At 45.0% G+C, this 16815-nt stretch overlaps 1 protein-coding gene across 1 annotated transcript in view; it reads left to right on the top strand.

Annotated features, from left to right (window-relative positions):
• The first annotated feature begins 3579 nt into the window (after window positions 1-3579).
• The window catches only part of MAPKAPK2 (MAPK activated protein kinase 2), a 140127-nt gene continuing 126891 nt past the window's right edge, over window positions 3580-16815 (top strand). The window contains exon 1 of the mRNA XM_082246274.1: window positions 3580-3812. Within this exon, the coding sequence (XP_082102400.1) occupies window positions 3588-3812 (225 nt within the window). The 5' untranslated portion in view covers window positions 3580-3587. The remainder of the gene's footprint in view (window positions 3813-16815) is intronic.

Raw genomic sequence — 16815 nt, 5'->3', positions numbered from 1 at the left:
ACTAAAAAAAAAACTTTATAATTATATAAAAATGAGCCGGAATTCGGAGGGGGGGACAATGTGGACGTGCTTCCCATCTATAGCACCCCCACAATTGGGAAAATTCCACTTTTCCTGAAATTGAGCAGCAATCTCCAGCCATTGCTCTGCGTTTGAAGGAAATTGTGGGGAAAAAAAGAAAATACAATAAGTGCTTGAGCACATCACATTATTACACACACAGTTGTCTGTTAAATGCTTATGCAACTTTAAGATAAAAACAACAGGAAGACAATCGTTAGCATTTTGGGAACTAACATCTACATACATTTATTTTGCACCTCCTAATGTGATTATATTGTAATTCACCTAGAATTCAGCTAGAGCTTTGGTATATGCTGACTTTTACATTTAGCATGGGTGGGTGGGTGGGTGGGTAAGTTAAACAATGCATTTGTACATCAATAAGGGCTTGTGGCAACTGAACGTTTTTACATCATTATTTAAACATACACAATCATAGGTTGGAATGGATGGACTGATGTCTTTAAGAAAAATCATAAACTAGGTACTAAAACATTTGCAAAGGAATAATTGGTTCAGGGAAAGTCAGAAAATGACACAGATTCAATATACTGTTAACAGGCAATGCGTTTAGGGCACATAGGAGAGAATGCTGGGGTGGTTACTGGGTAATTTTACAAATGGTTAAGATAATATAAAGCTTTACTACTATGTGCATGCGGACAGAGGGTAGTTACAAAATAATGACATCTGTAAATTGATGTACATCCAAAAACAGCAAAATTCAAGTGAGATGACTAATACATGTAATGTAATGTAAAAAATAAAACATACCTTGATATAGTCCTTCTGCAAGACTTTGATGATAGCAGAGCAGGTCTCAGGGATGATGACTCCAAGAGCTTGGGGGGGAGATGCCTGTGGTGAACTTGAGATCCTGCAGGCTTCTCCCTGTTACAAGATATCTCAAAATTGCAATTAACCTTTGCTCAGGAGCAATTGCAACCCGCATACATGTATCCTGCTTGATAATATAGGGGGACACCAGGGCAAGAAGACGGTGAAAGATGGGATCCGTCATCCTCAAATAATTCCTGAAGTCATCAGGATTATTTTCCTGGAGCTCCCTCAGCAAGGACATGTGGGAAAATTGATCACGGTTAAGCAACCAATTTTTCGTCCAGGAGGTCCACTTCTTCTTCCTCTTGCCCATAACTCGCCTCAGAGCCATAACTCCAAGCCCAACTACAGCAAGAGTCGAATCCTCGGTCTCCATAATAAATTCTCGAACGATGTCTCGGAAAATAGCGAAATGTCGTCAACCAAACAAATGCTACCGAAATCAGCGCGAGATGCCCAGAAGGGTCACGCCCAAAAACTCACTTCCTCTTTTGTAGCGTCGGACGTGCGTCGAACGTAGTGAAGTCATTTTCTGTCGGCCAACAAAAGTCCAGTGCAAGTCTAGAGCACATTTCAACCAACACAACAACACTGGACAAAAGTCGACTGATCGGTCGGCCGATAATCGCTGCGTGTGTACGAGGCATAAGCCTATTGGGCGCTGACTTCAACAGTAGAGGTGGAGCCCACACACTAACAGCAGTCTTTTAAAGCTGGCCCGATGGACAGCTGGTATTCATCATTGGAGGAAAGATGAGTATCCCCGCCTATCCAGGAAGTATCAAAGAGCAGTGTCTGCATTAAGTAAACATCATTAGAGGAAAGACGACTCGTACAGGAAGCAGCGGCTCTGCTCTCTACTGCAGCTGCATGCTTTCTCCAGCAGTACCTGACGTCATGGCCAGCATTACCCACCAGCAGTACCCACCAGCATTACTTGCCAGCAGTAACCACCAGCATTACCCGCCAGCAGTAACTGCCAGCATTACTCGCCAGCAGAAACCGCCAGCATTACCCACCAGCAGTATCCACCAGCATTACCCGCCAGCATTACCCGCCAGCATTACTTGCCAGCATTACCCGCCAGCAGTAACCGCCAGCATTACTCGCCAGCAGTAACCGTCAGCATTACTCGCCAGCAGAAACCGCCAGCATTACCCGCCAGCAGTAACCACCAGCATTACCCACCAGCAGTAACCGCCAGCATTACTCGCCAGCAGAAACCGCCAGCATTACTCGCCAGCAGAAACCGCCAGCAGTAACCACCAGCATTACCCGCCAGCAGTAACCACTAGCACTATCCGCCAGAATAACCCACCAACACTACCGGCCAGCAGTAACTGCCAGCATTACTCGCCAGCAGTAATTGCCAGCATTACCCACCAACACTACCTGCCAGCATTACCCACCAACACTACCCGCCAGCATTACCCACCAACACTACCTGCCAGCATTACCCACCAACACTACCTGCCAGCATTACCCACCAACACAACCTGCCAGCATTACCCACCAACACTACCCGCCAGCATTACCCACCAACACTACCCGCCAGCATTACCCACCAACACTACCCGCCAGCATTACCCACCAGCACTACCCGCCAGCATTACCCACCACTACCTGCCAGCATTACCCACCAACACTACCCGCCAGCATTACCTACCAACACTACCCGCCAGCATTACCCCCCAACACTACCCGCCAGCATTACCCACCAGCAGTATCCGCCAGCATTACCTACCAACACTACCCGCCAGCAGTAACTGCCAGCATTACCCACCAACACTACCCGCCAGCATTACCTACCAACACTACCTGCCAGCATTACCCACCAGCAGTAACCGCCAGCATTACCTACCAACACTACCCGCCAGCAGTAACTGCCAGCATTACCCACCAACACTACCCGCCAGCAGTAACTGATAGCATTACCCACTAACACTACCCGCCAGCAGTAACTGCCAGCATTACCAACCAACACTACCAGTAACCGCCAGCATTACCCACCAGCACTACCCGCCAGCAGTACCCAGGGGGGGTGCGGAGTGCCACCTCCCTGAAACGAGTTTTGCAGGTTGGGATGCCTGTCACTATCCCCCAATCTGTGCAAGTTTAGGAGACATTCCCATTATCTACAGGTAAGCTTTATTATAGGCTCACCTGTAGGTACAATTACTTCCTATTTAATGCTGGAAGTTTACTTCCTCTTGCAGTGAGCCCAGCCGCAGGTGGGGCCCACCTTCTCCCCCGTGTCTTTGTTGAGCGCCTTAAGAAGGCATTGGCCCTTTTAAGAGCGGCGGCTGGACTCCAGTACGAGGCTGTGACGTCAATGGTGGAAGTGATCCGGCCGGCGCTGGAACATTTTGTAGTCCTCGCCGTTCTACTGTGGAAGGTCGGCCTGGACCCGAACGGGGACCCGGCGGCTCGTCAATCCATTTCTACTCCCCCCGAAGCCGCCAACTTGTTGTTCGGAGTTATCGATTACTTTCGTCTTCCACAGCCAAGCCGGAGGTTCAGGGGCCCCTCCCCCCCACACTTCCCTATAGGATCCCAGGAATCGGTGAGCTCAGGGGCCCTTCGAGCTGTGGACCCCGGACTGTTTATTGTGGTAGATTCCGAGGATAGGGGTGAACGGAGCAGATACCCCCTCCCCTCCCTCCACCTGCTGACTTGTGGTCACCATGATGAACCCTGGGCTGCCTTTCCTTAACCCTCCGGCAATAAGCCAACCCCCCGGCCAACAGCAGCCCCCCCCACAGCAGGTACAGTTCAAATCTATAGTGCCCGTCAAGAAGAACGCCATCACAGATGACTACAAGGTGACCAACCAGGTCCTGGGGCTGGGCATCAATGGCAAGGTGCTGGAGATCTTCAGCAAGAAGACCGGCGACAAGTTTGCCTTGAAGGTAAGAGGGAAGTGGGGGGATGGGACTGGACAGATGTCATCAGATCACCCTTCACATACATGGACTCATCTTATTAACCCATCTCTAGCTAAAACTTTGATTTTTTATAAAAAGGTTTGGAACCACCGTCAGTTTTATATTAGGGATCGTTCACACAGGCGGTGCTAGGAATAGATCCTATCAACCTATCGGTGCACTGTCCCTTTAACCACTTCAATACTGCCACTCTTACCCCCTTCCTGCCAGGCCAGCTTTCAGCGCTTTTACGCTTTGACAATTGCGCGGTCATGCAGCACTGTACACATGTTTTATCTTTTTTTGTTTTCCTTGACAAAGCTTTCTTTTGGTGATCTTCCCAAATGCTAAACACAAAAACATTTGAAAAAAAGCACATTTTTGTTTTGCCTCTGTTTACAAAATTACGCAAATAAGTAATCTTTTTCAGGGATAGGCTGCACTGATGATCTGTGTTAGGCCTATTAAACCCGGGTGTTGGGCGACAGTTAAATAAAAACCGTCTGACATTTCAGCCCATCTGACATTTCGGCCCATCTGACATTTCGGCCCGTGTGTATGGCAGCCGGGACGGCAGAAGCCGGTGTTCTATCAGAATGCCGCTACCCATCAGATTGTGCAACGGAAGTGGACATTCGGATGGGCAGGGATAGGCTGCACTGATGATCTGTGTTAGGCCTATTAAACCCGGGTGTTGGGCGATAGTTCAATAAAAACTATCTGACATTTCGGCCCCTCTGACACTCGGCCCGTGTGTATGGCAGCCGGGACGACAGAAGCCGGTGTTCTATCAGAATGCCGCTACCCATCAGATTGTGCAACAGAAGTGGACATTCAGACCAAAAAAACCCCTTAAACCCGGTTCACATATATGCGATGTGGGAACCCTGCGCATCCACTGCAGGTTACCGCATTGCATTCAACTTGCAGGCAGTTTACACTGCCATATGCGAATCGCTTGGGGCGTCAATACAAAGTTAACAACACCCCCAGATAAGTCGCAGTGCGAACTGTCAGTTCAGACAGGAATCAGATCGCATGGGTGTGGTCCCAAAAAGGGGTTACATAGTTACATAGTTAGTGAGACTGAAAAAAGACACAAGTCCATCCATTTCAACCTATGATGTGTGTGTGTGTTTGCTTTTAACCGTACATTGTATACCCCTGTATGTTGTGGTCTTTAAGGTGTCCATCCAATAGTTTTTTGAAACTATCAATGCTCCCTGCTGATACGACTGCTTGTGGAAGAGAATTCCACATCCTTACCGCTCTTACAGTGAAGAACCCCTTAAGCACTTTAAGGTTAAACCGCCTTTCCTCAAGTTTTTTAGTGAGTGGCCACGTGTCTTATTGTATTTCCTTACTCTGAATAGTTTGTTCCTTATGCTAGGGTCACTAGTACAGTATTTGTACATTGATATCATATCCCCCCTCAATCGTCTTTTCTCCAGAGAGAATAGGTTCAGTGCTTGTAGTCTTTCCTCATAGCTGATGTCCTCCATTCCCCTAATTATTTTTGTTGCCCTTCTCTGGACTTTCTCCAGTTCCAGCACATCCTTCCTGAGGACCGGTGCCCAGAACTGGACAGCATACTCCAGATGTGGCCGGACCAGAGTCTTGTAGAGAGGGAGAATAATCTCTTTATTTCTGGAGTGAATCCCCTTTTTTATACATCCCAGTATTCAGTTGGCTTTGCTTGCGACGGCTTGGCATTGCATGCCACTGACAAGCCTGTTGTCTACCAGTACCCCCAAGTCCTTTTCCATCCTAGACTCACCCAGAGGTTCCCCCCCCTAGTGAGTAGCTTGCTTTCTGGTTTCTGGCCCCCAAGTGCATTACTTTACATTTTTCTACATTAAATCTCATCTGCCATGTAGTTGCCCACCCTGTTATTTTGTTCAGGTCTGCTTGCAAGGTTTCCACATCCTGCATAGAAGATATTGGCATGCCTAGTTTAGTATCATCTGCAAATACTGAGATTGTACTCGATATCCCCTCCTCTAGATCAGTGGTTCTCAAATCCGGTCCTCGGGACCCACTAACAGGCCAGATTTTAAGTATTACCTTGGGGGATGCAGACTAGAATACTGCAATCACTGAGAAGCAAATGAGATCACCTGTGATGTAATTTGGTTATCTTGCAAACCTGGCCTGTTGGTGGGTCCCGAGGACCGGATTTGAGAACCACTGCTCTAGATCATTTATGAATAAATTAAACAGGATTGGTCCCAGGACAGAACCCTGGTGGACCCCACTTTCCACACCCGCCCAATCCGAGTACTCCCCATTAATCACCACCCTCTGGACTCTCCCCTGGAGCCCGTTCTCTATCCAGGTACTCACCTTATGGTCCATACCTATCTTCCTTAGTTTGTACAGTAAGTGTTTGTGGGGAACAGTGTCAAAGGCCTTTGCAAAGTCCAGATACACCACATCCACAGGCTTACCTTTATCTAGGTGGCAGCTCACTTCATCGTAGAAGGTTAATAGATTGGTTTGGCATGAACGATTTTTCATGAATCCATGCTGATTACTACTTATAATACCGTTTTCATTACTAAAGTCTTGTATGTGGTCCCTTATCATCCCCTCCAAAATTTTGCAGACTACTGATGTTAGGCTGACCGGCCTATAGTTACCGGGGATATATCTTGGCCCCTTTTTAAATATTGGTACCACGTTGGCTTTTTTCCAATCAGCTGGCACCATACCCGCCTGTAAACTATCCTTAAAGATCAAGAATAATGGTCTATCAATCACCTGGCTGAGCTCATTAAGAACCCTTGGGTGCAAGCCATCCGGTCCCGGGGATTTATTTATGTTAAGTTTCTCTAGTTTAGCTCTAAGTCTGTCTTCTGTTAGCCATGGCGGCACTTCCTGAGGTGTATTATTTAGTTCGGCCTAACAAGCGGGGTTCGTGTAGCCCCCCGATTCCTTTGTGAAGACTGAAGAAAAGAAATTATTTAACACTTCCGCCTTTTCTCTGTCCTCTGTGGCCATTTTTCCTTTATCATCTTTTATGGGGCCAATGTGTTCTGGCCTCGCTTTCCTACTGTTTATATACTTAAAGAACTTCTTGGGGTTCTTTTTACTCTCCTCCGCTATATGTCTCTCGTGTTCTATTTTAGCCGCCCTGATTTCGTCTTTACATTTCTTATTACACTCTTTGTAGTGCTTAAATGCTGCCAATGACCCCTCAGTCTTGTATTTTTTGAAGGCCTTTTCTTTAGCTCTAATATACATTTTTATGTTGGAGTTTAGCCACCCAGGGTTTAGTTTTGCTCTTTTAAATTTATTTCCCTGTGGAATGCACTGGCCCACCCCCTTGTTAAGTATGCTCTTGAAGCACTCCCATTTTTCCTACGTGTTCTTTGTTCCCAGGGTTCTATCCCATTTGATATTTTCTAGCAGTGAGCACAGTTTAGGGAAATTGGCTCTTTTGAAATTCAGTGTCCTTATATTACCCTTGTGTTTCCTATAACTGTAATTAATACTGAAACCAATTGACCTATGGTCACTGTTCCCTAAGTTGTCCCGTATTTCTATATCCGTGAGCAGGTCTGTATTGTTGGTAATCAGTAGGTCAAGTACCGCATTGTTTCTTGTCGGTGCATTCACCATCTGACCCATGAAATTGTCCTGCAAAACATTTAGGAACTGCCGAGCCTTGGCTGAGTGCGCGGTTCCTTCTGCCCAGTCTATATCAGGATAATTAAAGTCCCCCATTATAATGACATTTCCCATCCTTGCTGCCAATCCTATCTGTAACATGAGGTCCTTATTAATATCATCCCTCATATTTACCTGTATACTGTTCTTAATACTGTTCTTAATATACAAACATACCCCTCCCCCTGTGCAAGTTGTGTCCGAATGCGATGCAAATTCAGCCATACAATCTGTATGGCTGAATTCGCATCGCACAGACATGGCATGTGATTTGCAGAGAAGCGTGCTCCGAATCGCATGCAATGTCTGTCATCGCACATATGTGAACCGGCGCTTACTGTGCATGCGCAATGACGGGTAGTGGTAATTTTGATAGAACAACCATGCTGACCTCTTACTACATCCAGCTATGTCTTTCATTTCAGAGTATTTTTATCAATAAAGTGAGCGGATGTAAATATATATTGAGATCTGTGATTCTGTTTGGATGTTTCGTCTTGAAAGCATAAAGTGTTAGCGCTGAGCAGTGTGGGGTGTACCAACATGGCCTCCGCCACCTTCCTACTGCTGCCCTCCAGCTTCTTTAAAAAAATAAACATCAAAACCGCATCACAGACATCAACATTCTATTTTATTTATATACACTCACTTTATTGCTAAAATTACTCTGGAATTCAAGACGTAGCTGAGTGTAGTAAGATGTCCGCATGAGTGTTCTCACATTACTGCTACATATCAGATCATGAAGTGTTTGAAACTATCGGGCCATGGAACGCATTGCACATGTGCAGGAAGTGTTTTTGGTCCGTTCCCTTCCGTTGCACAATCTGATGGGTAGCGGCATTCTGACAGAACACCGGCTGAGCATGCTGGAAAACTAGCAGCCGACCAGCTCCCAATCAGCGATGTCAGCCAATGGCTGAGAGCGCTGACCGGAGGGGGGCCACCCCCCTGTCAGAACACAATAGAACAGCAGGGGAGATCACTGTGCTAACATTGGATTGTTAGTACAGTGGCTCTGACCAAAGCTGTCAGTTTTTTTTTTTTTTTTTGTATGAATAAAAAAACTAGCGGTGTGTACAAGGCTTAAATGTCGCCTGTCACACTCGCCGATTACCGGCTCATCTCCCCCCACATTGAGACAGCGTCTGAGGAAAGAAATGCTGATAACTGCCAAGTTTGTTTACATGTGAGAAACTATGACTGGACACTCTGATCACATGGTAAAGGACTGTTGTGATTGGCCCTTTACCCCGATCTGTGATCAATCAGACTCCGCCGGATGCACAACCTGGGGTAGCATTGGGTTCTGAGAGAACGTCCATAGAAGCCCTCCCAGAATGAGAGCCACGCTGTAGTTGTCCTTCATCTATAATGCAGGCGTGAAGTGGTTCAATCAGGGCTTGACAAAACCCAGGCGCCAGGTCCCAATGGCGACTGGAAATCGCGTCCTGGCACCTGGTTTATACCACAGCAAAGGTCGGGATCCTCCCATGTGGCCTCCCCGCTCGGGCTAGCGTCGGGCTGGCTAATAATTGAGGTTGCAGGTTTGTGGCCTTCTGGTGTGGGATACAAGCTCCTATGTGTGAACTGGCACCTTCTGGTGAAGAGCGCTGAGATGAGCGCAGCTTGCTGCCACTGCCCGCCCACCTCCGACATCTTCCCAGGTTTGACAGCTAGGCTTGATCGGTCGCCTTTTCCTTACTGCCGCTGAGTGGACAGGGAGTGCCGTCTATCAGTGCCCATCAGTACCACTTTTTTTTTTTTTCAGTCTTTTTTAACTTGGCATCGGGCATGAACAATTCTTATTACCTGACACCCCGGACAAGCAGTTCGGGGAGCTGTGCAGCAAATTTAACCACTTAACGACCAGAAGGTTTTACCCCTTTAATGCCCAGGTCATTCTTTGCAATGCGGCACTGCGTTGCTTTACTTGACAATTGCGCGGTCATGTGACGCTGTACCCAAATAAAATTGATGCCCCCCCCCCCCACAAATGGCTTTCTTTTGGTGACCTCTGCAGTTTTTATTTTTTGTGCTATAAACAAAAAAAAAAGCGACAATTCTGAAAAAAAAAAAAACACAATATTTTTAACTTCCTGCTATAAAACAAGAATCCGTAGGATTCTTGCAGCTGGAATGACAGGTGCATGCGCGTAGCGGTGGCCGCTCAGTATTGGCAGGTTGAAATTAGCCATTGTTGTTCACAAGTAGCCACACCCCAATCGGTTACCTGCAGATAGGGATAGGTGTCCAAGCCTGGACACATCTGACTCAGACACCCATCCCTAGCTGCAGGTGACCATTTGGTGTGCGGCTGTATGAGAACAGTGACTGCTGCTTGCTATCGGACTCTTAGTACTTTGTACAGCCTGAGTGGTCGCCACTATTCACGTGCATCTTTCATTGCAGCTGCAAGAGTCCGCTGATTCTTGCAGCTGGAATTCAGCTTATGCAGCTAAATGGCCAAGTAAAGAAGGCCTAACGCATATCTGTTAAAAAAAAAAAAAAACCTGCATACGAGAATATTGGGTCCAGTACTCTTTCTTGAAGCAGAAGTTCTTCTTTGCCTGTCTTCTCTAGTGCTGCCATCTTTAATGAAGACTTGTGCATAATACATGCTGTGAGTCCCTTCCAGGACCTGGCAAAGACTCCTGTGGCATGTCTCTTAATGCTCCATATTCCCCATGCATGGGCATACATGGGGTCTCTGCAAGTTCCCAGGTAGAGACCCCACAGAGGATCGGTGTATGCATGACATCTTGCAAATGGCTGCTGGGATGGCTATGTCACACGTACCAGGAGGCAGCTTACCAGATGTTGCGCATGCACAAAAAGGCTCTACCAGAATGCCAACGTTTTTGCACATGCAGGATGAGGGGAGTCAAGTGATGTCTGGCCTATGAAGGAACTTGGCAATAAAAATAAAACATTTTTTTAACATATATATATATATATATATATATATATATATATATATATATATATATATATATATATATATATATATATATATATATATATATATATATATAAATATACATTTTTTTTTTTTTTTTTTGTTGCTAACATGTAAGGCTCCGTTCACATCCTGGCGTCCCCTGGGCAGAATCACGACAAATCGTGGGACGCCTGTGCGATCTCTGTTACTTCCATTGACTTTGGGCAACAGGCGCCCCACAATTTCTGTTTGTGCAATTTTTCTGTGATTCGTTGGGTGACAATGGAACCCCAAACTTGGAGCATTGTGGTGCCATTGGAATTGACGAGGATCGCACAGGCGTCCCGAGATTTGCCATGATTCAGGATTGTGTCCAGAATCACGGCATCTCTGCCCGCGATCCCAGATGCCAAGATGTGATCCGTGCCAAAGAGGGAGGAAGAGAAGGTAAGGGCTTTAACTTCCGAGTCTGGCCAGGTCTGGGGAAAAAATGGGAAAAAGTTTGTGTCCTTTTTTTTTTTTTTTTGTTTTTTTTTTTCTCTGAGCTAATCAGGACCAATCTGGTGAAGCCTAGAGGAAGTGGACGCAAGCTTGGCTCGCGTTCCTAGTGACATATTCCCATTAAAAAAAAGGGCATTTCAGGAAGCAGCAGTTACTCCTGCAATGCTGTGAACATGGGTCATGTCCAATGCGATCTGCAGGAGAACTGAGAGCAGAACAGGTGTCATTTTTGTGATATCCATGTCTGTTAGTTTTTTGCTGCAGGAGCTTTCTGGACCCATATTGGATCTTTGGGCAGCTGGATGTAAACGGATTTGCTTCTATTTACAGCAATTACCTCTGATTCATCACATTTAACACTGAAAAAAATGCAATACCTTTTTCAATTCTTTATTTATTTTTCCTCCCTGACCGGAACTGACTTGGAGGTAATTGGATGTAAACAGAGGCAAGTCTGTGTACATCCTCCTGCCATAGACTTGCAGAGAGCTTCCAACAGGTCTGCCTGAAAAACTGACATGGTGACTTGTTTGGGATCGCTGTGAAAAAGGGGTCTTATTGTTGTCATTAAATCAGGTGGCAGGAGGGAACCCCTCAATGGGGACTTTTTTTTTTTTTTTTTCTGATGACCACTAAGAGGGGATTTCTTCACTTCTCAATCGGTCTCTGGAAAAGCCAAGTGAAGGGAAATCTCCTCCTTTTTAAAACAAAGAGTGTGTGTGTGTGTGTGTAATCTAGTCTAGTGGAATGAAAATATATTTCACAAAAAGCGAGTAAAATAAGTATTGAACATGTCACCATTTTTCTAGGTAAATATATTTATAAAGGTGCTATTGACATTATTTCACCACATTTCTGTAACAACCCATGCAATTCATACATACAAAGAAACCAAAACACATAAGTTCAGAAATTTAAGTTATGTGCAATAAATAGGATAATACTGGGAAAAAGTATTAAACACTCGGGAGGTGCAAAAAGGCATGGAACGCAAAGACACCAGCTGAAATCGTTCAGTAATTGGTAAGCAATCCTGTCTCTTTTCAGTGCGAATAAATATCAGCTGGTTCAGTCTCAACTGATGTCCTATAAAAAGGTGTCTCATTACTAAGGTGTCAAACAAGAAACATCTCATGATGGGTAAAAGCAAAGAGCTCTCAAAACCTTCACAACCTTATTGTTGCAAAACATACTGATTGCATTGGTTACAGAAGGCTTTCTAAACTTCTGAATGTTCCAGTGAGCACTGTTGGGGCCATAATCCAGGAAAGTGGGAAGAACATCATTTCACCATCAACCAGCCAATAGGTGCTCCTCGCAAGATTTCTTACAGAGGAGTGAAAAGAATTATCACAAGAGTTGTCCAAGAACCAAGGACCGCTTGTGGATAGCTTCAGAAAGACCTGGAATTAGCAGGTACATTTTTTTTTTAAAGAAAACCATAAGTAATGCACTCAACACCATGGCCTGTATGCACACTCGCCACGCAAGAATCCATTGCTGAAGAAAAATCATGTTGAAGCTTGTTTAAAGTCTGCTGCACAACATTAAGATGCCTGTGAAATACTGGGAGAATATAGTCTAGTCGGATGAGACTAAAACGGAACTCTTTGGATGCCATAATACACACCATGTTTGGAGGTCAAATGGCACTGCACATCACCCCAAAACACCATATCAACAGTAAAGTTTGGAAGTGGGAACGTTGTGGTGTTGGGCTGTTTTTCGGCATAAGGTACTGGCAAATTTCTTATTCCCAAAGGAAGGATGAATGGAAAAATGTTTTAGAACATTCTTGAAAAAATCTGCTGCTGTCTACCAGGATGATGAGGATGAAACGAGGGTGGACCTTTCAGCAAGACATTGATCCCAAATGCAAAGCCAAGGAAACTCTCAATTGGTTTCAAAGAAAGAAAATAAAGCTGCTAGAATGGCCCAACCAATCACCTGACTTGAATCCAATAAAAAAATCTATGGAAAGAAATACAGATAAGAATTCATATAAGAGGTCCACGGAATCTTCAAGATTTGAAGACTGTGTGGGGCGAATGGGCCAAAATCGAAATAACCAGCTATATGGTTACAGAACAAAATATCGAATCCACTCTGAGAATAATGGAATATATATATATATATAATATATATATGTGTATGTATGTGTATATAAATATATACATACACACGCAAATAATTATTTGATCCCCTGCAAATTTTGGAAGTTTGCCCACTTACAAGGAAATCTTTGTGTATAGTTTTTATCATTTTAAATGATCGAGACAGAATATCAACTCTTTTCCCCTTTCCCCCTATCCTCCTCCCTTTTTTTTTTTTTTTTTTTTTTTTTTTTTTTTTCCTTTCGTTCGTTTTGGTCAAACTGATGTTTGTTTTTCCACCACAGTCATGGGAAAATTTGAAGAGGCAGAATAGAACTTTTGATCAAATGAAGTTTCGAAGTAGATGTGGTTTTCATTCAGAACTTACATTCAGTTTAAAATTGAATGTTAAAACATTACTAAACCCACAACAGTAAAACCAGTCTGTATTTGCAGTAAAGCAGGGGTCTCAAACTGGCGGCCCTCCAGCTGTTGTGGAACTACAAGGCCCATCATGCCTATGGGAGTCATGCTTGTAACGGTCAGTCTTGCAATGCCTCATGGGAATTGTAGTTCTGCAACAGCCAGAGGGCCACCAGTTTGAGACCCCTGCAGTAAGGTGTTAATCCTTTGCATTGTGTATAAAGGCTGATTGATCTGTCTGATCCTCCTTCTTTTACTGTCTCTAAAAAATAACAAGTGTTGGGGTACCACTCATCCACGTATGTTTCTTGGATATTCCACTTTTCGCTCTACATGTTTCACGACCATAAAGTAGCTTCTTCAGGAGCTTTAACAGATCTGTTCAAATAAAATTTATTAAGGTACATAAAAGGTAAAAAAGACAAAACTTTTGCTAATACATTGCCGTACACAGGTTGAACACTCACTCGCACTGTGGATGGGGCAAGTACAGCACTCACCCCCCTGGCCGGATGGGGATCCCTTGAAGTGGCCGCAGTTGGCTCATATGTCAGAGTGTAAGGGGACACAGAATTGCTAAGGGAATTTTAAAAGTAGATCTTGGTAAATGTTTTATTAAGTGTATGAAAACATAGTCTTCGCTGTATGATACTTACATATTTGATATTGGAACCCTATGTCTCTGCCTGTATTGAGACTTGTGCTTCCCTGGAATCTAAAGGACCCTAGTGCAAGATAGGTGTACAGGTGTTGAGAAGCTTTGGAAAGGATAAAGTCCAAGGACAAATTGTTCCTCTACAAATTGGTACCTGACACACTGATCTGTATGATAGAACCCTAAGATTTTAATAGTGGTATTGGCTTTCTAGCACTAAAGGCCGGGAGCATGTATAAGGGTAAAAGGATGGAGAAAGCAGGAGAAGACTCGGGGGGGGGGGGGGGGGGGAGTATACATGCTGGCAGAGAGGAGACTCAGGGGAAAAAAGTATACATGCTGGCAGAGAGGAGACTCAGGGGAAAAAAAGTATACATGCTGGCAGAGAGGAGACTCAGGGGAAAAAAGTATACATGCTGGCAGAGAGGAGACTCAGGGGAAAAAAGTATACATGCTGGCAGAGAGGAGACTCAGGGGAAAAAAGTATACATGCTGGCAGAGAGGAGACTCAGGGGAAAAAAGTATACATGCTGGCAGAGAGGAGACTCAGGGGAAAAAAAGTATACATGCTGGCAGAGAGGAGACTCAGGGGAAAAAAGTATACATGCTGGCAGAGAGGAGACTCAGGGGATAAAAGTATACATGCTGGCAGAGAGGAGACTCAGGGGAAAAAAGTATACATGCTGGCAGAGAGGAGACTCAGGGGAAAAAAGTATACATGCTGGCAGAGAGGAGACTCAGGGGGAAAAAAAGTATACATGCTGGCAGAGAGGAGACTCAGGGGAAAAAAAGTATACATGCTGGCAGAGAGGAGACTCAGGGGAAAAAAGTATACATGCTGGCAGAGAGGAAGAGGCCTAAGATAAGGCAATATGTAGGTTCCCAAGTGGTTACACTAACCTGTGCTCTGTGTGTCAGCAGACACATTCCTTGGTATCTGATGTTGTGGAAGGTGAGAGAAATTGGAGGGGACAGCCATCTTCCTTAAAGCACCTGTGGATGTGGCGCTTCTCTCTCCTCTATTTGTGTATCCCGACTGGAGATCATGCGCCAGACGAGCGTCCGACGCCGCCTGGCCACTATCTCACTGCACGTGCGCCTCAGGGCTTGAGACCGGCTGGGCCCGCTGGGTGAGGGCGGTTGCGAAGAGATACAGGGACAAAGGGGGACCCCAAATGTCCCTGCGCTTGCCATGGACAGTCGTGCACCCCCCCCCCCCCCGAGGATGGGAGTAAACCCCAGCCATGGTGGGGGCGACATGCGGCCTGGGCGGCTGCACTTGGTGACTGAGCCCAGCATAGCCACATAAAGAAAATAGCCCCAACAGCCAGGGGAGGTGCTGCAGCAGTACCCCAACATATAGGTGTGTCCCGTGAGTGCAAGTGAATTTATGGAGCAATATAAAATAAAACTATAGATACAGTCATAAGATGTTGCACTAGGATCCTTTAGACTCCTGGGAAGCACAAATCTCAAAACAGGCAGAGACCTATAGTTCCTATATCAAATATACTGTATGTAAGTATCATACAGCTAAGATTTTGCTTCAAAACACTTTAATGGAACATCTACCAATATCTACTTTAAAAATTTATTAGCAATTCTGTGTGTCCCCACATTCTGACATATGAGCCAACTGTGGCAGCTTCAGAGGATCCCCATCTGGTCACCGGGGTGAGCGCTGTACTTGCGGCATCCACAGTGCGAGTGAGTGTTCGATCTGTGTAGGGAAATGTATGTGCAAATATTTTGTCTTCTAATCGTTTTTGACCTTTTTTTATGTACCTTTTTTTTTTTTTTAATGTATGTTCTTGAATGATCTGTTTAGAAGAAGAAACCTAATGGTTGCAAAACATGTAGAGTGAAGTATGAGTGGAATATCCAAGAAACATATGAGGACCTTTATCCTCCAGGGGATCCATATGTAGTCCAAAAACAATTTTGGGCTTATTTTTTATTTTTTTACTATTGTTTGTACCGTGTATTAAATCTTTTAATGTAGATCAATAAATTGTTACATTTTATGTTGCGTGCCTTTTTAAAGTCCATCGCTCTCCTTGAATTTCAACACGTTTAGTTAAATGCCAACTTAAAGCATTTTGGGTTTGGGGGATGGGCCTGCCAGTAAAGCATACCTTAAATTTTTAGAAGGTCGCTTGTAGCTCAGGAATATGATCAGCCGCTTGAAGCCTATGCAGTTGATTAGTGTAGTTGCAGCACTGCACTTAACTGCCTGATACAGAAGTGACCTATTTATAGCAGAAAGCTGATATCACTATCTGCTCTCCCCTGGACAATGCTATGTTTACTTCACACCATGCCTGCCATTTATAAAACTCAAACCAACACTACATGCTTAAGGCTGAATCTCCGCCAGTTCAGCAGACAATTGCTCGCCAGAAGGGGTTCCCCTGTCAGTACTATCTCTGATGGGGGGAATCGTGCAAATTTCTTTCCTGCAACTCATGGTTGCAGGAAAGAACTTTTGCACCGTTTTGGGCCTACCTAAGGCCCCTTTCACACGGCTCCGTTCCATCGACTGAGCTGTGCTGCTCAGCGGGGGATCGATCTGCCGATCCTTCGCTGAGCAGGCAGATGACAGCTCCGTCTCTGCTCTGTGTGCGGAGACTGAGGTGTCAGATCCCTGCCGCTCTCCTCTATGGGGGAATTGAATGAGAATTGACTGCCTGTCCGTTCTCGTCCGAT

Source organism: Pelophylax lessonae, assembly GCF_965119305.1.
Source record: "Pelophylax lessonae genome assembly, chromosome: 2".
Lineage (NCBI taxonomy): Eukaryota > Metazoa > Chordata > Amphibia > Anura > Ranidae > Pelophylax > Pelophylax lessonae.
This window is presented reverse-complemented; position numbering and strand designations above follow the sequence as displayed.